The sequence below is a fragment of the Eptesicus fuscus genome, chromosome 5 (assembly GCF_027574615.1).
Source record: "Eptesicus fuscus isolate TK198812 chromosome 5, DD_ASM_mEF_20220401, whole genome shotgun sequence".
Taxonomy (NCBI): domain Eukaryota; kingdom Metazoa; phylum Chordata; class Mammalia; order Chiroptera; family Vespertilionidae; genus Eptesicus; species Eptesicus fuscus.
The window spans coordinates 36664-55721 of NC_072477.1; the positions used below are offsets into that span (position 1 = coordinate 36664).

Here is a 19058-nt window from a genome sequence, read left to right on the forward strand (position 1 = left end):
TGGAGGCTGCAGGGTGCCAGCACCCACGGGGACCCAGGTGGAAGGAGTAGCACCCGGCCTTCCAGCAGCCTCTGATCTCCAAGAGGGGTGACTTTGCTGGATGAACGCTAGCAGCAAGAATGAAAGTTGCCAGGCCTGTGAAATCTGTTACCTGCCATGCCCTGGAAAGCCAGTAGAAACACCTTCTGAAACAGAATTTGGCTCCTCTGAGATGTGTCTGTGTCCCTGAGAAATGCAGCTACAACGGAATTTGCAACAGAAAAGGAACTGCCCTTGCCATGGAGGCTGGGATCCTGCAGGATGCCACACCAGGGTGCCCATGGGAGTTTCAACAGTGGCACCTCCAGGAAGAATTTGATCAATGCACGAAGCCAGCCACCAATCCTGTGTCTATGTCTGAGAGGCATTCTCTAGCAGTGGCCACAAATGCACATCTATCAGGACCCCAAGTTGAGGAAGTGAGGTGCTCTGAGCCTGGATGGATACTGTCATCCTTCTAGCCCTGGATAAAAAAGGCAGTACAGGGAGTATGTGTCCCTACCAGCCTGTTGGTAGGATGGCTGGCCTTGGCAATAAACCTCTGAGGCACTCACCCAGGACCATCAATTGGTGCAGCTCAACCTGGGCCAGGTTGAACTGCACCAATTCCTAGGGATCATCATGACTACACAACACAGCCCAGCAATGACCTTCAGGAACTTTGAACTACCAGGTTAACTCAGTCCAAAGGAAAGTACCTGGCAGGCCCAAGGCCGTATAGCACATGATGGAGGAGGCTCTGGGCACTGCCCTTACTAGAATCCCAGAGTGGGGAAGCTAGGATCTAGAAGGTGAAGTTCAAGCAAATGAAGGGGAGAGAAACAAAGATGGCGGCATAGGTAAACACCTAATTGTTGCCTACCACAATAATTTTAAAACTACAACTGGAAAACAGCGGACATCATCCAGAACCACCGGAAAGCTGGCTGAATGGAAATTCTAAAATTAGAGAAAAAGAAAAAAAAGGACACTGAGCCTCAGGGGCTGTGGAGGTGCGGAGATCTGTGGGTGCAGAAAGGGCGAGTGGGTGAATATGGCTGGCTTACTCGCAGCATGCGGAGAGAGGGAAGCAAATGCACGGCTAGCACTCTCGGAGAGGAAAACAAAACCTCCCGATTGCACTGATATCCAGCTCTAGGAGAAACTAGAGTGTCTGGCAGCCGGTGAAACTGAGAGCAGCCTTCTCTCAGAGGTGCACAGCCATTGTTGCAGGACACTGAGAACAGGGCCCTCTTAGGGCGGGGCTGATTAGAAACCAAAGCTTGTCTGCGCCACCCTGAGACTCCGCCCCATATAAGCTGAGCACAGAAGCCCTCACAGTGGCTAGCTTTCTCCTTTGGGAGGAAAACAAAACCTCCTGACTACACTGATATCCAGCTCCAGTTGGGGAGAAACTAGACTGCCTGGTAGCGGGCGAAACTCAAGAGCAGCCTTCTCTCAGAGGTGCGTGCAACCATCGCCGTGGGATATGGAGTACAGGGCCCTTTTAGGGCAGGGCTGACGGAAACCAAAGCTTGTCTGCACCACCCTGAGACTCCGCCCCAACCAAGCTGAGCACAGAAGCCCTCCCAGTGGAGATGCTGCTGATCCTCACAGCCAATTGGCTTGGAGATCAATTACCCCCAGTGATACCAACAACAAGCAAGGTTTAACTCAACCAAGACTGCACATACAGGCCAAAAAGGGGTGCACAAAGAGGGTCCACCACAGGTAACTGGGGAGGCTGAGCTACTGGGCCCTGCTAGGACACCTAACACACAAAGCAACTTCATCAACTCAGGGAAGCAGCTAAAATGCGCAGATAAAGAGGCAGGCCACAATTGAAGGAAATGGAGGAAAGCAAAAGACTGGATATAGACTTCAAAACCACAGTTATAAGGTTTTTCAAGAATTTCCTAGAAAAGGCCGATAAATTAAATGAGAACCTGGAGGAAATGAAAAGGGATCAACTAGAAATTAAGCATACACTGACTGAAATAAAAGATATTATACAGAGACCTAAAAGCAGACTAGAGGATCACAAGAATGAAGTCAAAGATTTGGAATACTAAGAAGCAAAAACACTCCTCTGGAAAAGCAAAAAGAAAAAAGAATCCAAAAAGTTGAAGATAGTGTAAGAAGCCTCTGGGACAACTTCAAGCGTACCAACATAAGAATAATGGGGGTGCCAGAAGAAGAGAGAGAGCAAGATACTGAAAACCTATTTGAAGAAATAGTGACAGAAAACTTCCCCCACCTAGTGAAAGAAATAGACTTACAAGTCCAGGTACCACACAGAACCCCAAACAAAAGGAATCCAAAGAGGACCACACCAACACACATCATAATTAAAATGCCAAGAGCAAAGGACAAAGAGAGAATCTTAAAAGCAGCAAGAGAAAAACAGTTAGTTACCTACAAGGGAGCACCCATACAATTGTCAGCTGATTTCTCAACAGAAACTATGCAGGCCAGAAGGAAGTGGCAAGAAATATTCAAAGTGATGAATAGCAAGAACCTACAACCAAGGTTACTCTACCCAGCAAAGCTAACATTCAGAATTGAAGGCCAGATAAAGAGCTTCACAGATAACAAAAAGCTAAAGGAGTTCATCACTTCAAAACCAGAATTATATGAAATGCTGAAAGGTATTCTTTAAGAAGAGGAAGAAGAAGAAAAGATAAAAATTATGAACAACAAATATGTAATTATCAACAAGTAAATCTAAAAACCAAGGGAATAAAAAATCTGATGAACAGTATTAACTGGTGAATATAATAGATCAGGGGCATAGAAAGGGAGTGGACTGACAATTCTTGGGGGTATGGAAAGAGACTGAACAAAAAGCATACACCTATGGAGGAGGACAGTGGGGAGGGGGGGTAAGGGCAGAGAGTGGAGTGGGAACCGGGTAGAGGGGACCTATGGGGTGGGGGGAGAGGAACAATTGTAATAATCTGAACAATAAAGATTTATTAAATTTAAATAAATAAATAAATAAATAAATAAATAAATAAATAAATAAAGCAAATGAGTGGGCATTCAGGCTGGGAGAGGGAAAAGCAGGGTCACTCGTGTGGTCACTTATAGGGAACATTGCCAAACTCACTTACCAGGCAGCATTATGCTGATACCAAACCAGAGAAGAATTCTCCAAGGTCTCAGAACTACAGACCAACATCCTTGCTGGAGCCTCACAGGCGCTGATCCCAAACGAAACTCAAGACCTTCCTCTCCTGGGCCTCAGACCTTTTCTCTCTCTCTCTCTCCTTAGTATCGTGGCCAAAGTTTCTTTCCTCCTCCAGAGGTTTTGGGAATCTGGGTGTAACCAACCCTGGAGTCACCTAGAAATGCAGATGCAGGAGGAGACAGTGGCTCCTCAGGGAACTGGCTGGTGGAGCTGGGGTTCACTGAACAGTGAGTCCATCTCCATGTGGGATGCCCGGTCCTGGGTCCTGCTGTTCGGGGCTTGATGTTAGGAAGAAAGATGACCAATGGGATGGAGACCCTAACTGGACAGACCCCAAGCCTGAGCTGGTACTAAGGTATCCTGTGGAAGCTGGATGCCTTTCACAGAGATGACCCCCTTCACCTGCCCACTGCTGGCCCCACAGGTGATCTGGGAGAGCAGCCTTGCCTGAGTTCACTGACAAAGCACTGCTCTTCCTCCTCCTCCTGCTCCTTCTCCTCCTTCTCCTCTAGGTTGACCCCTCCTGCAGGCATAGGGGCTCTCGGGGCTCTAATCTGTGGGCCCAAGAAGGGTCAGTTGGGGACCCTGTCTACTGTCCTGTCCCAAGGCTCCCCACTTGCTCTTGTCTGCAGTGTCCCAGCTGAGCGGCCGCTGCCTAGTCTCCTTTCCTGCCCAGGCCTCAGGATGGGTGGAAGCCAGTCTCAGGGCCTAGCCTAGGGTTGGGGCAGAGACACAGACCTGCCTCTGAGCAGGAAGGGTGGATCCATAGTCACAGGCATTGAGCAATGTGCAGAGGATAAAGCACAGGAGGCTGTTGCAATCATCTGAGGCTCCCAGCCACAGCAGCACATGCCCACCCATGGAGACCCGCCCCTCCCCCACCCCCACCACCACGTGCAGCCTGAAGCTCAAGACAGGAACTATTTATGCAAAGGGGATGCATCTCCTCCACCTCAGCTTCCCAACAGAGCCTTGTCCTCAGACAGGAAAACGGCAGAGACAAGGCAGTGCCCCCACAGGTCCACCTACATGGATGGGACAGACTCTGTGGCCAGGACAGATGATCATGATCAAGGGTGGCAAGGGATTCATGACCTCCTGATGATCATCAGAGATGATGACCCCCCCAGGCCTGCTTTTCTGAGTCCCCTGTACCTGCATTAGCTCCTGCTTCTTCTGCTGAGGATACACCTGCCCAATATCCTCCATGGTCTTGCCCTCAGGGCCCCTGGCTGTATTCTTGCAATGGGGACCAGTGGGTTGTAGATCTGTATGACCCTCACATATGCCCGGTCACTTTGGCTGCCCTGAAAGGACTTGAGTGGCCTGTGTTTTACCCGCCCGAGGACCAGCCAAGATCCTTCTCACTGGAGCATCTGCAGGTTCCAGGTGCTGTGAGAACAGGAAATCACGGGGGGTGGTGGGGGGCAGGCTTTCTCCAGTCTTCACATCAAATGGTGTTTAATTTTGTTCTTTTGTGAAAAGAGGTCACACACTAGGTTAGGGTCAGAGTGGGGGCACTGCCCATGTGCTCAATATAGGGCAGAGGGAAAATTCAAGTTCATTAGATAAATTACAAAAAATAAGGTAAATGATCAATATTTGTTGACAACAACTATGTCTACAGAAAATGAGTGGGAGAACTATTATAAGTAAGCCAGTGGTGGTGGTGATGATGATGATGATGATGATGATGATGACGACCAGGATGGACTGAGACAGGCCTCAGGGTCTAATGAAATGAAGAGTTTTCATACAGACACACCATCACCATGGCTCCTCCAGTGAGCAGTGTTCACTCTTCCTGGTAAGTACTAACCGATTTCATAAATGGAACACCAATGAATTATGTAGCTTGAGTGATTCATGGTAAGACCAAATCCATAATGATACCAAAGGTGACCAACTGTGGATCCCTGGACTTGGAAGGTGTTACTTCTGGAGAAGAGACACTGTGTGAATGTTCATGTAGGAAACAGGGAACCCCTTCCCACCAGTTTGCAGTGACAGGTTCCTTATTTCTCTTAATTGTAGAGAGTGGCTCTAGGATCAAGCCTCAGGCTGACCTGTGGCAGGGCCACAAACAAGTCCCAGCCTGGAGGGCAGAGCTCTCCTAGCATAATTAAGCCTGACCTTGTAGCCCTCCCTATTTCCTTCCTAAGTAGCTAATGGTCAGTGGGAGGTGCAGCAAGTGTTGCCAAAACAAGAACCTTTGTATACATGTTAATCCACCCTTGTTGTAATCAGACTGTATAAAATAAATGTGCTGTATCAGATCTGAGTCACTGTCTCTCCATCAGAGGACAGCTGTCCCACCTGGCCCTAGCTTTTTCCTTCTATCTCTGAGTTTGTCTCTTTCCTTCATTTTCTCAATCCCCAGCCGCCCCTACTTAGGAACCAGACCGATCTCTAGCCGTGCTGGACCCGGAAAAGAGAAATATTTATACTTAATTCCTGCCTACATGATCTTTAACATTTCTACTTCTCACAAACTTCTGCTCATCATTTTTCAGGTATTTCCTACACATATACAAGCTGTCTCTCTCATGCCCTGCACTTCCTTCTGGGCCTTCACTGGAGGAGGCTTTAAATCCATTTGCCCAGTAACTCTCTGTCCTTGAGCATCAGGTATATCTCTGTCACGTGACTCAAAATAATCCAGCTTCCTCCACTCACCCAGTTCCATGGTCACATCCACATTTATGGGTAGCAGTACTCTCCTCTGGTACCAGAACCCGCTCCAGTCCCTGTGTCTGCTGTGGCCAATCCACATGGACAGCGGAGGCTCAGCATTTTCTAGGGAGTTTTTGTAAGAACTGGCAAAAGAGATCCCATTAAAAAATATTGTTAAATTAGCCTTGGTTAAAAGAAAAGACTTTGGCATGCCAATAATTCAGTTGAGCAAATGAAAACAAACATAAACATAAGGAATATATTTCCAAATCATATGTCTAATGTGAGAAGGTGTAAATTTTACATTGTTAACGTAAAAAAACATTGAGACCTGTAAAGAATTTTTGTAAGTTTATTTGAGCCAAACTGTCTTCATAAGCTGGGAAGCAGAACCTCAAGGAATTGAGATAATGCTCCGGAGAATGCCAGGTTACATTTGTATTTATAAATTGCCATCAAAGGAGGGACATAGATGGGTTACATGAAATTCATTGGTGATAGATTAAGGAGGTGGGATAAAGCAAAACGGGGAACACCCCTGGGACTGGATCAAAAGTAAAATGATGGACACGTACTTAGTTGGGTGAAGGAACAATTAACCTGATAATGAAGGGGTTTGTGGTATCTGTCCTGGCACCCACCACATTTGGTTATGCCCCAGGGGCTCCAGAAGAAGGGAAGTTACAACTTACCCAGACATTTCAAGGGTACATTATCATAGACTAGAGGCCCGGTGCACGAAATTCGTGCACGGAGGGGGGTTGTCCCTCAGCCCAGCCTGTACCCTCTCCAATCTGGGACTCCTGGAGGGATGTCTGACTGCCCGTTTAGGCCCGATGGTGGGCCTAAACGGGCAGTCGGACATCCCTCTCACAATCCAGGACTGCTGGCTCCCAACTGCTTGCCTGCCTGCCTTCCTAATTGCCCCTAACCGCTTCTGTCTGCCAGCCTGATCACCCCCTAACCACTCTGCTGCCAGCCTGTTTGCCCCCAACTTCCCTCCTCTGCCAGCCTGGTTACCCCTAACTGCCCTCTCCTGCAGGGTTGATCACCTCCAACTGTCCTCCCTTGCAGGCCGGGTGCCTCCCAACTGCCCTCTCCTGCTGGCCATCTTGTGTCCACATGGGGGCAGGATCTTTGACCACATGGGGGCAGCGATATTGTGTGTTGCAGTGATGATCAATCTGCACATTACTCTTTTATTAGATAGGATAGAGGCCTGGTACAGGGGTGGGGGCCAGCTGGTTTGCCCTGAAGGGTGTCCTGGATCAGGTGGGGGTTCCCTTGGGGCGAGGGGAGGCCTCAGCAAGGGGCCTGTGGTGGTTTGCAGGCTGGCCACGCCCCCTGGCAACCCAAGCGGAGGCCCTGTTGTCTGGAATTTATTTTCCTTCTACAGTTGAAACTTTGTAGCCTGGAGCGGAGCCAAGCCTGGGGCTTTGGCAGCCATTTGTGTTGGGATTATAATTGAAACTTTGTTGCCTTAAGCGGGTGGGCCTGGCCAGGGTGTGCGGAAAGCTTTGCTTCCCCTGTTGCCAGCGGCAACCCTGGCCTGCTCTCTCAAGCTCCATTCTGCCGCCATTTGTTTGAATTAGTTTACCTTCTATAATTGAAACTTTGTAGCTTGAGTGGAGGCTTAGGCCTGCAATGGCTGGCAGAAAGCTTGGCTTCCTCTGTTACCTAGGAAACCTTGCTCTCTGTGGCTGTAGCCATCTTGGTTTGGGTTAATTTGCATACTCGCTCTGATTGGATGGTGGGCGTGGCTTGTGGGTGTGTCGAAGGCGGGGTCAATTTGCATATTTGTCTATTATTAGATAGGATGCAAAAAGACAGATAGGCTCCATTAAGGTAAAGGTTGATCTTGTCAGTGAAGATACCTGCCTAGGATGTAACTGCCCACCATACTGCGTTTAGTTAAAGTTTAATTTCAGACCATCCTTTGTGGTTACTTTAGGTCTCTGTGTTTGCAAGACTGCTATGCAGGCTGCCCCTGAGCTTGTCAGGTCATCATGTGGCCCCTTTCGTCCACAACATTAAGAATGTTATATGTTATGGGCATGATCCCTGCACCCTCTGACCATACAGACCTCCCAGGGGAAGGGCAAAGGGAGAAAGGGAGGCTGGGAGGGAGGAATTCCTCTCAGGGTTTAAGTTGCCTTTCCTGTGAGAAATTCTATGGTGGAATTCTCCTCACTCACCTCCCTCTGAACCCCAACATCACTGATGACACTCGAGAAAACAGGTCAAGCTCCTTCCATCATTATTTCAACATATGAGTGATTCTATGTTGTGCACATACATGATCACTGCTTTTATTTCGTGTCTTCTCTCCACGTAGAGCCATGACTATTTCTGATGGAACTATTTGTTGTCTCTGCAATAGGTCATGAGCTTGCATAAAGGAAGAGTTTGCACAACAATCTGAAGACAAAGTAACATTTTCCAACATCAAAAATCAAGAATGTCCCACGTTCCTGTGCTTGGGAGGTAGTTTCTGGGATCAAAATAACACCATAATCCTATATAATAAAGATGTGATATGCAAATTGACTGCCACTCCAACACACAAGATGGCGGCCCCCATGTGGTCAAAGATGGCTGTCCCCATGTACACAAGATGGCTGCCTCAAGAAGGCCTACAGGGGAGGGCAGTTGTGGGTAATCAGGCCTACAGGGAGGACAGGTGGAGGGATCTAGGCCTGCAGGGAAGGAAGTTGGAGGGAACCAGGCCTGCAGGGAGGGCAGTTGGGGGGAACCCAGGACTTTAGGGGAAGGCAGTTGGGGGATCCAGGCCTGCATGAGAGAGACATTGGAGGGACCATCCCTACAGGAGATGGCAGTGGGGGCAACCAGGCCTGCAGGGGAGGGCAGTTGGGAGAAAACCAGGCCTGCAGGGCCAGCAGTTGGGGGAACCAGACCTGCAGAGGAGGGCAGTTGGGGGTGATGAGGCCTGCAGGGGAGGGCAGTTGGGAGGAACAAGCCCTATAGGGGAGGGCAGTGGGGGCAATCAGGCTGCAGGGGGGGGGCAGTTAGGGAAGACCAGGCTGGAAGGGAGGGCAGTCAGGGGCAATCGGGCCCAGAGGGGAGCAGTTAGGCATAGATCAGGCTGGCAGCAGAGTGGTTAGGGGCAATCAGGCAGGCAGGCAGTTGAACGGTTGGGAGCCAGCAGTCCCAGATTGCGAGAGGGTCCCAGATTGGAGAGGGTGCAGGCTAAGCTGAGGGACACACACAACCCCTCTAACCCCCACACACCCCCGTGAATTAATTTTGTGCACTGGGCCTCTAGTTAAGATATAAAATATTGAGAGGGGATGTTCTTTACTTCTTTTTCTTTTCTTTTTTTTTGTAAGAAAGTAGAAATAATTTGTGTGAAATTATGATATAAAAAGTAGAAAATGGTGTACATACTAGTATTGAGTCAAAAACTCTTGGAACGAATACTAATCTCATTTAAATCAGTATGAAAGATGCATGAGAACTTACTCATCTAGACCACCATTTCTCCTTAATTTTAAGGAGAAAGTTTAAGGATTTTTTTTTTTTTTACGTAATTATAATATGTCTCATGACCCAGTTGGCCCCCTGTCCCTGATTCATATGCAGAGTGAGGTCAAGGGAAGAGATGCCCCCACAGAGGTCCCAGAAAGACCATGGAAGCTTGACCTTAGACCCTCCACTTATAGAAAAGGCGGCCCTAAAAGCAAATTTCTGTTCAAGGCCCAGGGTACATCCTTTCCTGTGCTGTGAAGGCTCACAGCTCACTCCTCACACAGGGCGGAGGTCTCTGGGAAGGCAGAGCTGTGCTTTAGAAGAAGATGAGCCTGCTGGGTCTTCTCCTGTGCCTGCTGACAGCCCTCCAAGGTGAGAGTCTCAGGGGTCAGACAGGAGTCATGGCATGGCTGTGACTGCAAGTGACTGAGAGGGACTGAGGCTCCTTATCCCCAGGTGTCCTGTCCCAGGTGCAGCTGCAGGAGTCCGGCCCCGAACTGGTAAAGCCCTCGCAGACCCTCTCCCTCACCTGCTCTGTCTCCGGTTATGCCATGAACACTGATAGTTGCTGGAGCTGGATCAGCCAACCCGTGGAGAAGGGGCTGGAGTGTATGGGGCTCATATGTGGTAGTGGGAACACTTATTACAGCCCCTCCATCAAGAGCCAAACCTCCATCTCCAGAGACACATTCAAAAACCAGTACTCCCTGCTGCTGAACTCCGTGACCACACCACCGAGGACACAGCCGTGTATTACTGTGCGAGACACCCAGTGAGGGGAAGTCAGTGTGAGCCCAGACACAAACCTCCCTTAGGATACAGCAGGGCTGGGCTGCAGGGGCACTCTGAATGCAAGGGGGAGCTCATGACCTCACCAAGTCCAAAGAGCAGCTCCAGGAAAAGGAGCAGAGGGAGGTGGGAAGGAAAGCGCCTTCCTGTTGGGCGAAGGAATTTCCTCTCAAGCTTTCAGTTGCCTCCAGGGACGGTTCTTCTTTCTCATGTTCTCACTACAGAAAACAATGAGCAAGGGGCATTGTTTGCAGGTGACATGACGTATGCACTCCTTCACAAATTCTAAAAGTGGCTTTTTTCACTCTTTTCAATGTTTTACTAATGAGTGTGAACTCCGCAGCTGGGTTGCTGTGTTTGGGCTGTGTGCACAGTTCTGCATCCCTCCCTCAGGGGGCGCCCAGCTCCCTCAGTTTCTGACTCTCCGTGAGCCCTCCTCCTCCAAGTTCCAAGGAGATCACAGGCCCTCTCTCTGCCGAAAGGCCTGAGCACACTCAGGGCTGCTGACCTCACCCATTCTCTATGGGTCCACATTGACCCCTGGAAGAGCTGTCAGCTCAGCGCACCAAACACAGGGAGCCCCACATCCACCCACAGGAGGGTCTTGCTCTCCATCAGGAAGCAATGCCAACCCACAGCAGGGGCAGGTGACCCTGAGGGCTTGGATGTGCCAGCAGTTGTTAGAAGTCAAACAAAAAAGTAAATGGACCATGCCCTCCCCCCATTTTACATACAACTATACAAAATGAGCAAAAAATGAAAAAAGGGTCCTTATGGGTGTACAAAAACCGTATCTAAAGTAAAAAAGAAGATTAAATATAAATAAGCAAATGAAGATGGTGATGATGATGTTGACAAATGGTGGTAATAATAGAACTGGAAAGAACGCTTTGCCCAATGTCTTGGTGGGTACCTGTCCTTTCCCACCAATCTGTCATCAGGTTTTTCAAAGCCTTTTTCAACTTACAGTTGGGCCATTGGGGTCTCAATCCCTAATGGCCTCTGAAGAGGAGGCGCCTGCTTTGTTTACTTATAAGAACTCATTGTGTGTGAACAACCACCATGTCCACAGAAAATGAGAAGAATGGTTAAAAGTAAGCACATTGTGGTGGTGATGATGATGTCCATGATGATTGCAATGAAGATGATGGACTGAGACAGGAACCCTGGTCTAATGGACTGAAGGCTCCTCATACAGACACACCATCACCTTGGCGCCTCCAGTGAGGAATGTCCACGTTTCCCAGTGAGTGTGGAGAGATTTCATAAATGGGACTCCAATGAATTATGAAGCTTCGGTGATTTATGGCGAGAGCTTGTGAGGAATGACCCCAAAGGTGTCCAAGTGGGAATACCCTGGTCCTAGAACAGAGACACTGTGAGAATGTTCATGTAGGAATCAGGGGTCTCCTTCCCACCACTTTGCAGTGACAGGTTCCTTATTTCCCTTGATCCCTGCCTGCATGATCTTTAATGTTTCTACTTCAATCAACTCCTGCTCATCATTATTCAGGTATTTCTTACGATGATGCGAGCTCTCTCTATCATGCCCTGCACTTACTTTTGGGCCTTCACTGCAGAGACTTTACACCCACATGTCCAGTAACCCTCTGTCCATGAACGTCAGGCATGTTTCTGTCATGTGACTCAAATCAAGTCCAGCTTCCTCCCATCATCCAGGTCCACAATCACGTCCACACTTATGGGTTGTTTCCCAGCAGCGCTCCCCTTTTCTACCAGAACCTGCTCCAGTCCCTGTGGCTGCTGTAGCCAATCCACATGGGCAGTGGAGGCCCAGCAGTTTCTGATGAATTCTTTGTAAAATCACCCAAAACAGGTCTCATCAAAGAAAATACTGATGAACCGAACTTTAATAAAAGCAAAATATTTATTCCACCAAATATTCCATCAAGGAAATTAAATGACAACTTAGCAATAGAATATTTTCTGAATCCTGTGCCTGATGGAGAATGTGTGCATTGCTCATTAAGGCTGTGGTATGTTATGGGGAGAGCCCAGCACCCTCTGACCACAGTGAGCATCCTCAGGAACAGGGCAGAGGGAGGCTGGGTGTGACAGCTACCTGAAATACTTGAAGTTCCCTTTCCTCTGAGAAAATGTATACTAGGAAGTCCCCAATTTCCCTCACTCTGAACCCCAACATCACTGATAACACTAGACTGAGAAATCAGGTCACTTAACAGACTGCCATATCACTTCAACATATGAAAGATTCTCAATGATACACATGCATAATCACTGTTTTCATTTCTAATATTTTCTCCAGTTTATAACATGATCATTTCCGATATGATTAGTTCGGGGTTTCTGCAGTAAGCCATGGCTTGATTAAGGGAAGAGTTTGCACAGTGTGTTATAACACAATAAAAAGGTTCCAACATCAAGAATCAAAGGTATCCCTTTTTCTTGTGCTTGGAAAGCAGTTACTCACATCCAAGTAACCTCATAAATGAAGACAATGTGATGGAAAAATGGCTGTGCTTTTAAAAATATTTTACACCAACGTGAACATATTTACTGTATGAAATGACAATGATAAACTTTTGGTACTTGTAGATTATGTAATTGTTGAATTTCAGAAGCTAAACAAATGCTAATCCCTATAAATTTGTTTGAAAGATGAATGAGAATTTACCAATGGAACCTACTCATCTAGTCAAACATTACCTCTTAGCTCAGGTGAGGTTGTCCTTGAACTAACTCCAATGTGCTTCATGACTCAGGTGGCCCCCTTATCCTTACTTAGCTGGTAAGTGACGTCAAGGGAAGAGATGCCCCAAATGACCAGGGAATACAGACCTCAGGACCTCTACTTCTAAGGAAAGGCTGCCCCACATTCAAATTTCCCTTCAAACTCCAGGGCATAAACTCTCCTGGGCTGTGCAGGCTCTCAGCTCTCTCCTCACATAAGGTTGAGGTCTCTGGGAATGCAGAGCTGTGCCCTAGAAGAAGATGAGATTGACTGCTGGGTCTTCTCCTGTGCCTGCTGACAGCCACCCAGGTTGAGGGTCTAGGGGTCAGGAATGAAGGGGTTGTGGGATGGCTGTGTGTGACTGGCAGGACTGATGCTCCTTGTCCCAAGGTGTCCAGTGCCAGGTGCAGCTGCAGGAGTCAGGCCGAGGACTGGTGAAGCCCTCGCAGACCCTCTCCCTCACCTGCACTGTCTCTGGATTTTCTCTGGGAAGCTATGGTGTACACTGGACCAGCCAGGATGCAGGGAAGGGGCTGGAGTGGGTCGGGGTTATGTGGTCTGGTAGAGGTACAGACTATAACTCAACACTAAAATCCCGCTTCAGCATCACTAGGGACACATCCAAGTGCCAAGTTTACTTAACTCTGAACAGCCTGAGAGACAAGAACATGTCCGTGTATTACTGTGTGAGAGAGTGAGGGGAAGTCAGTGGACCCCAGACACTAACCTTCCTGAGAAAGACAGCAGGGATGGGCTGCAGGGGGCGATCAGGACACCACAGCACAGAGAGCAGACCCAGGAGCAGGGGCAGAGGGAGGTGGAGAGGGAAGGGCCTTCCTGTTGGTCACAGGGATTTCCTCTCAAATTCTCATCTGCCTCCATGGAGGGTTCTTCTTCTTTCTCTGAGGCGCTAATTTCCCGCTTTCTCATTGCAGACCCCAGAGGAGGAGGTAACACTGCAGCTGGCAGATGACAGGTACAGAGATGGGGACTCTCCTCACCAAGTTCACCACCCCACCAGGACCCATTGTCGCCTGCTGTTATCGTTCTCACCTACTTGGTCCTAGATTCTGAGCTCCATGAGCCTGGGGACCTGCTCTTTCTTCCCAGCTACGCCACATTACCCATCACAGAAGACAGTTTCCGTCAATAAGGGACCACTTGTGTCCCAACTTCAGCTCTGAACATGTCTGTCCACCACAAACACCCAGGTCCACCAATTTGTGGGAATTTTGACTTTTAAATCACACATGATGTTCCTGTGTTGCATGGAGGAAGTTTCTAATTTTAAAGTGTTCAGGTAAAGTTATACTTTCATCTGTTTTACATGACATTGTACAATGGCATTTCTGGGAAAACTATGAAGACACAGAGGAGGGAGGTTTCCAGCCCCACAGGCCTGTGGGGAAGAGGGTGTTGATGCCTTCCCAGGACTCAGCTCGCACTCACTGCCACCCTCTGCAGTGCACAGGGGAGAGGAGAGGCCCATGTGCAGGCTCCCCTGAGGCCAGAGTCAGGTGGGCCACTTCTTCCTCCTTTCTGACTGAGTGCCACTGACTGGTCCACTCCACACAGGGAAGGGTGCTCTCCGCTGGGCTCAGCTGTCATTAGCAGACAAGGAAACCTCATTCTTAGCCCACGCCCACAGCCATGGCCTGTGAAACAGTCAGGGATTTGATGTGTGTGTGTTGGGGGATCCAACCTGTTTAGAGAAAGTGACCTTACCTAGGGACTGGGGAACACTTGGTGCTCAGGGCACAATTGTGGGTAACTGTCAGGAATTGGTCCTACAGGAATCTGTGGCCACTGTCACTAATCCTGGGACAGGCATCCACAGAGCAAGGTCAGATGCTGACCAGGTCTCCTGTCCAGACCCGAGTCTCAGGCTCACTCAGGGCTCTTACATACCTATAAGAACTGCACAGGATGCTAAAGTGCGGTACTCACGCTTTATTGCACATGCTGGCTAGCGAGCTGTCAGAGAGAGTGATGTGAAAACATTCATGGTATGCACACCCTAGATATGGGACAGGACCCCTGCAGCCATTCAGAAGGTGGGCTTGAGCTCTGCCAGTGGGTTATGGTGACTTTTTTCAGGTGTTTCTTCATGTTGCCTGAGTTGTATAGGGGTCGGAAGGCTGACTTGTTGTTTACTTTCCAACTTGCACTTCAGTGACTGTAGTGGTCTGGACAGTTCTCACATTTGTGGCTACCCCGAAGAGCAGTGCAGCTATGAGGGCAAGCAAGCGACCAAAAGCGACTCTCAAATACACGATTGACATAGGATTTGTCTTCACACTCCGAGTTCTTCTTGGCGGGGGTCCGCTGTCCACACTCCCACCGGCACCAGGGTTTATGCACCGGGGAGGGTCCCAGCCTACATGGCAATGGCAGTTCCCTTGGTTGTTGCACACGCCCCTGTAGTTGCATTTCGAAGGGTGGCAGTTGTAGTTTATGGCTTCTATGGAAGAGTTACAGGAGCCCTTATCACAAAATTTTTTTGAACGACAGGGGGTACCAGTTCTCACAAAACCAGCGTCGGTTGTTTCTGTTCCACGGTGTGTATCCAGTCCAAAACACCAGGTGTTTCCCCGGAAGGACTGATGGAAAGCCACGTGTTCCTGCAGGTGAGGCAAATAAGTAACGTTTGTACACTGTAGGCGTCCACACAATACGTTACGGGTACTACAAACGGTTGGATTGAACACATGAGTAATTCTACAGTGTCCGAATCGGTTTGCCTGGAGATTGACGTAGTAGCAGGTGTTTGGAGCATTCAGTGCCCCTTCCCCAAAGATCTCCTTGCAGTGCATACTGCGGTCGGTACAATTGCCATGATAACAGTAGCCGTCCTCGGTGCATGGGGTTCCATCTTGCAGATAAAAATTCATAGGACAGCTCGTTTCCTTCCCCATGCAGTACTCCGGAAGGTCACAGATATTCTGAATCGGTCTGCACAGCGTCCCCGCGGGTGTGTAGATGCAGTTTGTGCAGCATCTTTCTCTGTCACAAACGCTTCCAGGTGTGAAGCTGCAGTCGGTTTTACAGCAGGTGTTGGTATAGCACTCCTTGAAGGACCCACAGTCGCACTGCTCTTTGTCTTCCACCTCAGAGTTTCCACATCGAGTGACTGTCAGGCTTTCATTTGCATGGACAAATCCAGTTAAGTAGAGGCATTCTGCATGGTCAGCACTATAGGAGTTTTGTAGGAATGCCATGGAGCAGTTGCTAAAGGCATCTGTCAACACGGGGTACCTGTACATGATGCAGGTGGTCCTTCGCTGGCAAACACAATCAGCTGTATCCATATACACACCTATTGTCCTCCCAACTTGCTGGGTGGCTATTACCGCCAACAATAATATATGTCTGTACAGGTGACCCACATAGACCAGACTGTTGGGCGTGCACAAACTGTCCCTAATGGGATTAAAATTAAGTTCATGGGGTTCATCTTTAAGCATCATTAAGCCTGAATAGGGCCGAAAAGGAGTATAAATGTTGTTCCGATAATTCAGAGCAAATGGACCACTCGGCACATAAAAGTTGGTCATATCGGTTGGATCCCTCTTATTAAAAATGACCAGGATGCTGATGTAGTACCTTATGTCAAGGCCTCGGAACATGGAGTCCATTAAACTCCCTAGATATACTAGGAATTTGATGTTCTCTGACACATTTCTGTACAGAGTATAAATGGACTTGGAACTCATGAGGCAGGCTTTCAGGTTTCCTCTGTGGGATGAATAGAGCTTACTGCTGATCCTGGAGGCTGCACTGGTGTTCACTTTGGAGAGCAGAGGGTGCCTCTCTGCCTTGTATCCCAGCCTGGACGTAGGTCCTGTGGCGTTGGTGTCAGCTACAATCTGAGAAATGATATGCTCAAACCTCTGGGAATCCTTGAGGGGTTTGATTTCATAGGCAAGGTCGTCCACCTTCATGATTCCTTCCAGGCCCCCATAGCACGTGTCCACGGTGACCATGGAGAGAGGGACGTCCTCCAGGTAGCCCAGGTAGTAACAGTCGAGCGGGAAAAAGGGGTGGTCCACCTGCAAGGCTCCTTGGTCATCCTGCGTCATCACCACCAGCTGCCCAGGCCAAAAGAGTCTCTTGCGCCGCATGTGGAGGACGTGTCTCTGGCCCCCGAACCTCAGGCTGTAGGAGAGCCAGCCTGCTGCCAGCAGGGCTTTGCCATGGTGCAGCTCCTTCCTGGGAATCACCACCTCCGAGGAGATGTAGCGCCAGGAGGGACGACCTTCAGAACACTGGGTGGGAGCCAGCACCACCCAGAGCCCAAACAGCAAGATGGGCGTCCTCAGCGTGATGGGACCCCCTTCCAGCCTCATGCCCTTGTTGAGGGAGAACTGTCAACGGGGACCAAGAGAGAGAGGTTCTTCAGTGAAGCTGGGTCCCCACCATCTGCTGTGGCCACTTCCTGCCAAGGGGATAGTGACAGAAAACCCACCCTGGCAGGGTTGCTGAGGTAACAATGACAGGGCGTGTCAGTGGGTGGAGCTGGACATGCATTCAGCTGGGGTGGGGGTGGGGAGGTGAGAGGCGGATCTGAATGCTAAGGTGGAAATAAGAGAGAAGGAAGCAGAGCCCTGTCTCTCCTGCACACCTCAGTCTTCCCTCTCCAACCTGCACACAGGCTGTGTAGTTTCAGCAGTTAAAGTCCCAACAACCCCGTCATCACGGTGCGCTTGCATCATTCCCCAGGGTCACTGCTGTCCTTGTGATTGGGCCGCTTCTCCTACGCCTCTGGCAGGCGAACTGGACTTTGTGAATTTTACCCTCGTAGGTGTTGACATGGTTCCTTTCAGTAACTATATGTATCTTCTTCTGGTCTGCAGCTAAGAAGTTTCCAACTGTGGAAGAAAGGAGCAACATGCTAACCTGACAAGCTCAGGGGAGGCCTGTGTGGCAATCTTGCAAACTCAGAGACCTAAAATAACCACAAAAAATGGTCTGAAAATGAAATATTTAACTACAAACAGGTTACGGTGGGTAGTCATGTCCTAGATTGGTATTTTCCCTGACAAAGATCAACTTAGATCTTTTCTGAGCCCATTTACCTTTTTGCCTCTAAGATAAACACATCTGTGAGATGTCTGGGTAACTTGTAACTTCCCTTTTTTGGGAGCCTCTGGGACACAACCAAATGTGGTGGGCACCAGGACAGATACCACCAATCCTTTCATTATCATGTTAATTGTTCCTGCACCCACCTAAGTATGTGTCCATCATTTTACTTTTGATCCAGTCCCAGGGGTTTCCCACCACTTTGCTTTATCCTACCTTCTTAATCTATCACCAATGAATTTCATGTGACCCATCTATGTCCCTCCTATGATTGCAATGTATAAATACAAATGTAACCCACCATTCTCTGGAACATTATCTCAATTCATTGAGGTTCTGCTTCCTGGCATATGTCGACAGCTTGGCCCAAATAAACTCACAAAAATTCTTTATAGGTTTCAATGTTTTTTGGGTGTTTTTTTACGTTAACACAACAGTGAGCTCCTGCTGATTGCTGCTTGGAAGCTCTTTGGGGCCTAGTGAGTGAAGCGTCTCCCAGTGTCTACCTGAGGCTTCCTGGACAAGGTTTTCTTTTTCCTCCTCCAGCTGCTGATGACGGGAAGGACTTCTGGTCCAGTGGGAGCCATGGGGTTGTTCCCTGGAGCCCTTCCATGTGGTTCTCTCCTTGGCCTTTGAGAGATGCTTCGTCTGCACATGCTGACCAGCTCTCCACTGAAGACACATTGGGCCTCTGTGGGTGTCCTTCGGGAGAGTGTTATGGAATGTGGAATTTATGAAATTGGCAGGGAAGTGACAATCCGACACTGTGAGCTTTGGTAAAGTGCCTTTAATGAAAACAGTGCTGCTGGTTCAGGGGACTCTAAGATTCAGATCCTGTACCGCCTGGACAATGAGAATTTTATCCATATATATTGAAAGGCTTAAAAAGGACAAACCAGGGCAGAGAAAGATTTATTGTGCTTAGCAGATATCTTGTAGAAAGCTTGTGGCCTTGAGCACAGCATAGCTCAGATAACCAGGACACACCTGGCATGGGAGGAACTAAGGACTGGCCAGACCCATCTCCCACATTCTTTACAAATGGAATTAATTACCAGCTAGCAAGAGGGTGCAGTAGAGGATGTGAGGGCGATCTGGCTGCGACAT

The 19058-nt window shown here is 48.8% G+C and overlaps 1 protein-coding gene and 1 pseudogene across 1 annotated transcript; one reads left to right on the forward strand and one right to left on the reverse strand.

Moving 5' to 3' along the window:
- Nucleotides 1-9693: 9693 nt before the first annotated feature.
- On the forward strand, nucleotides 9694-14022 carry LOC129148933 (Ig heavy chain V region 1B43-like; annotated as a pseudogene).
- LOC129149083 (disintegrin and metalloproteinase domain-containing protein 29-like) lies at nucleotides 10288-17278 on the reverse strand. Its single transcript, XM_054715669.1, has 2 exons — nucleotides 14817-17278; nucleotides 10288-10374 (listed from the first exon to the last, which is right to left on the reverse strand). The coding sequence occupies exon 1, from the start codon at nucleotides 17213-17215 to the stop codon at nucleotides 15020-15022; it is 2196 nt and encodes a 731-aa protein (XP_054571644.1). The 5' UTR covers nucleotides 17216-17278; the 3' UTR covers nucleotides 10288-10374; nucleotides 14817-15019.
- Between the last annotated feature and the right edge of the window lie 1780 nt (nucleotides 17279-19058).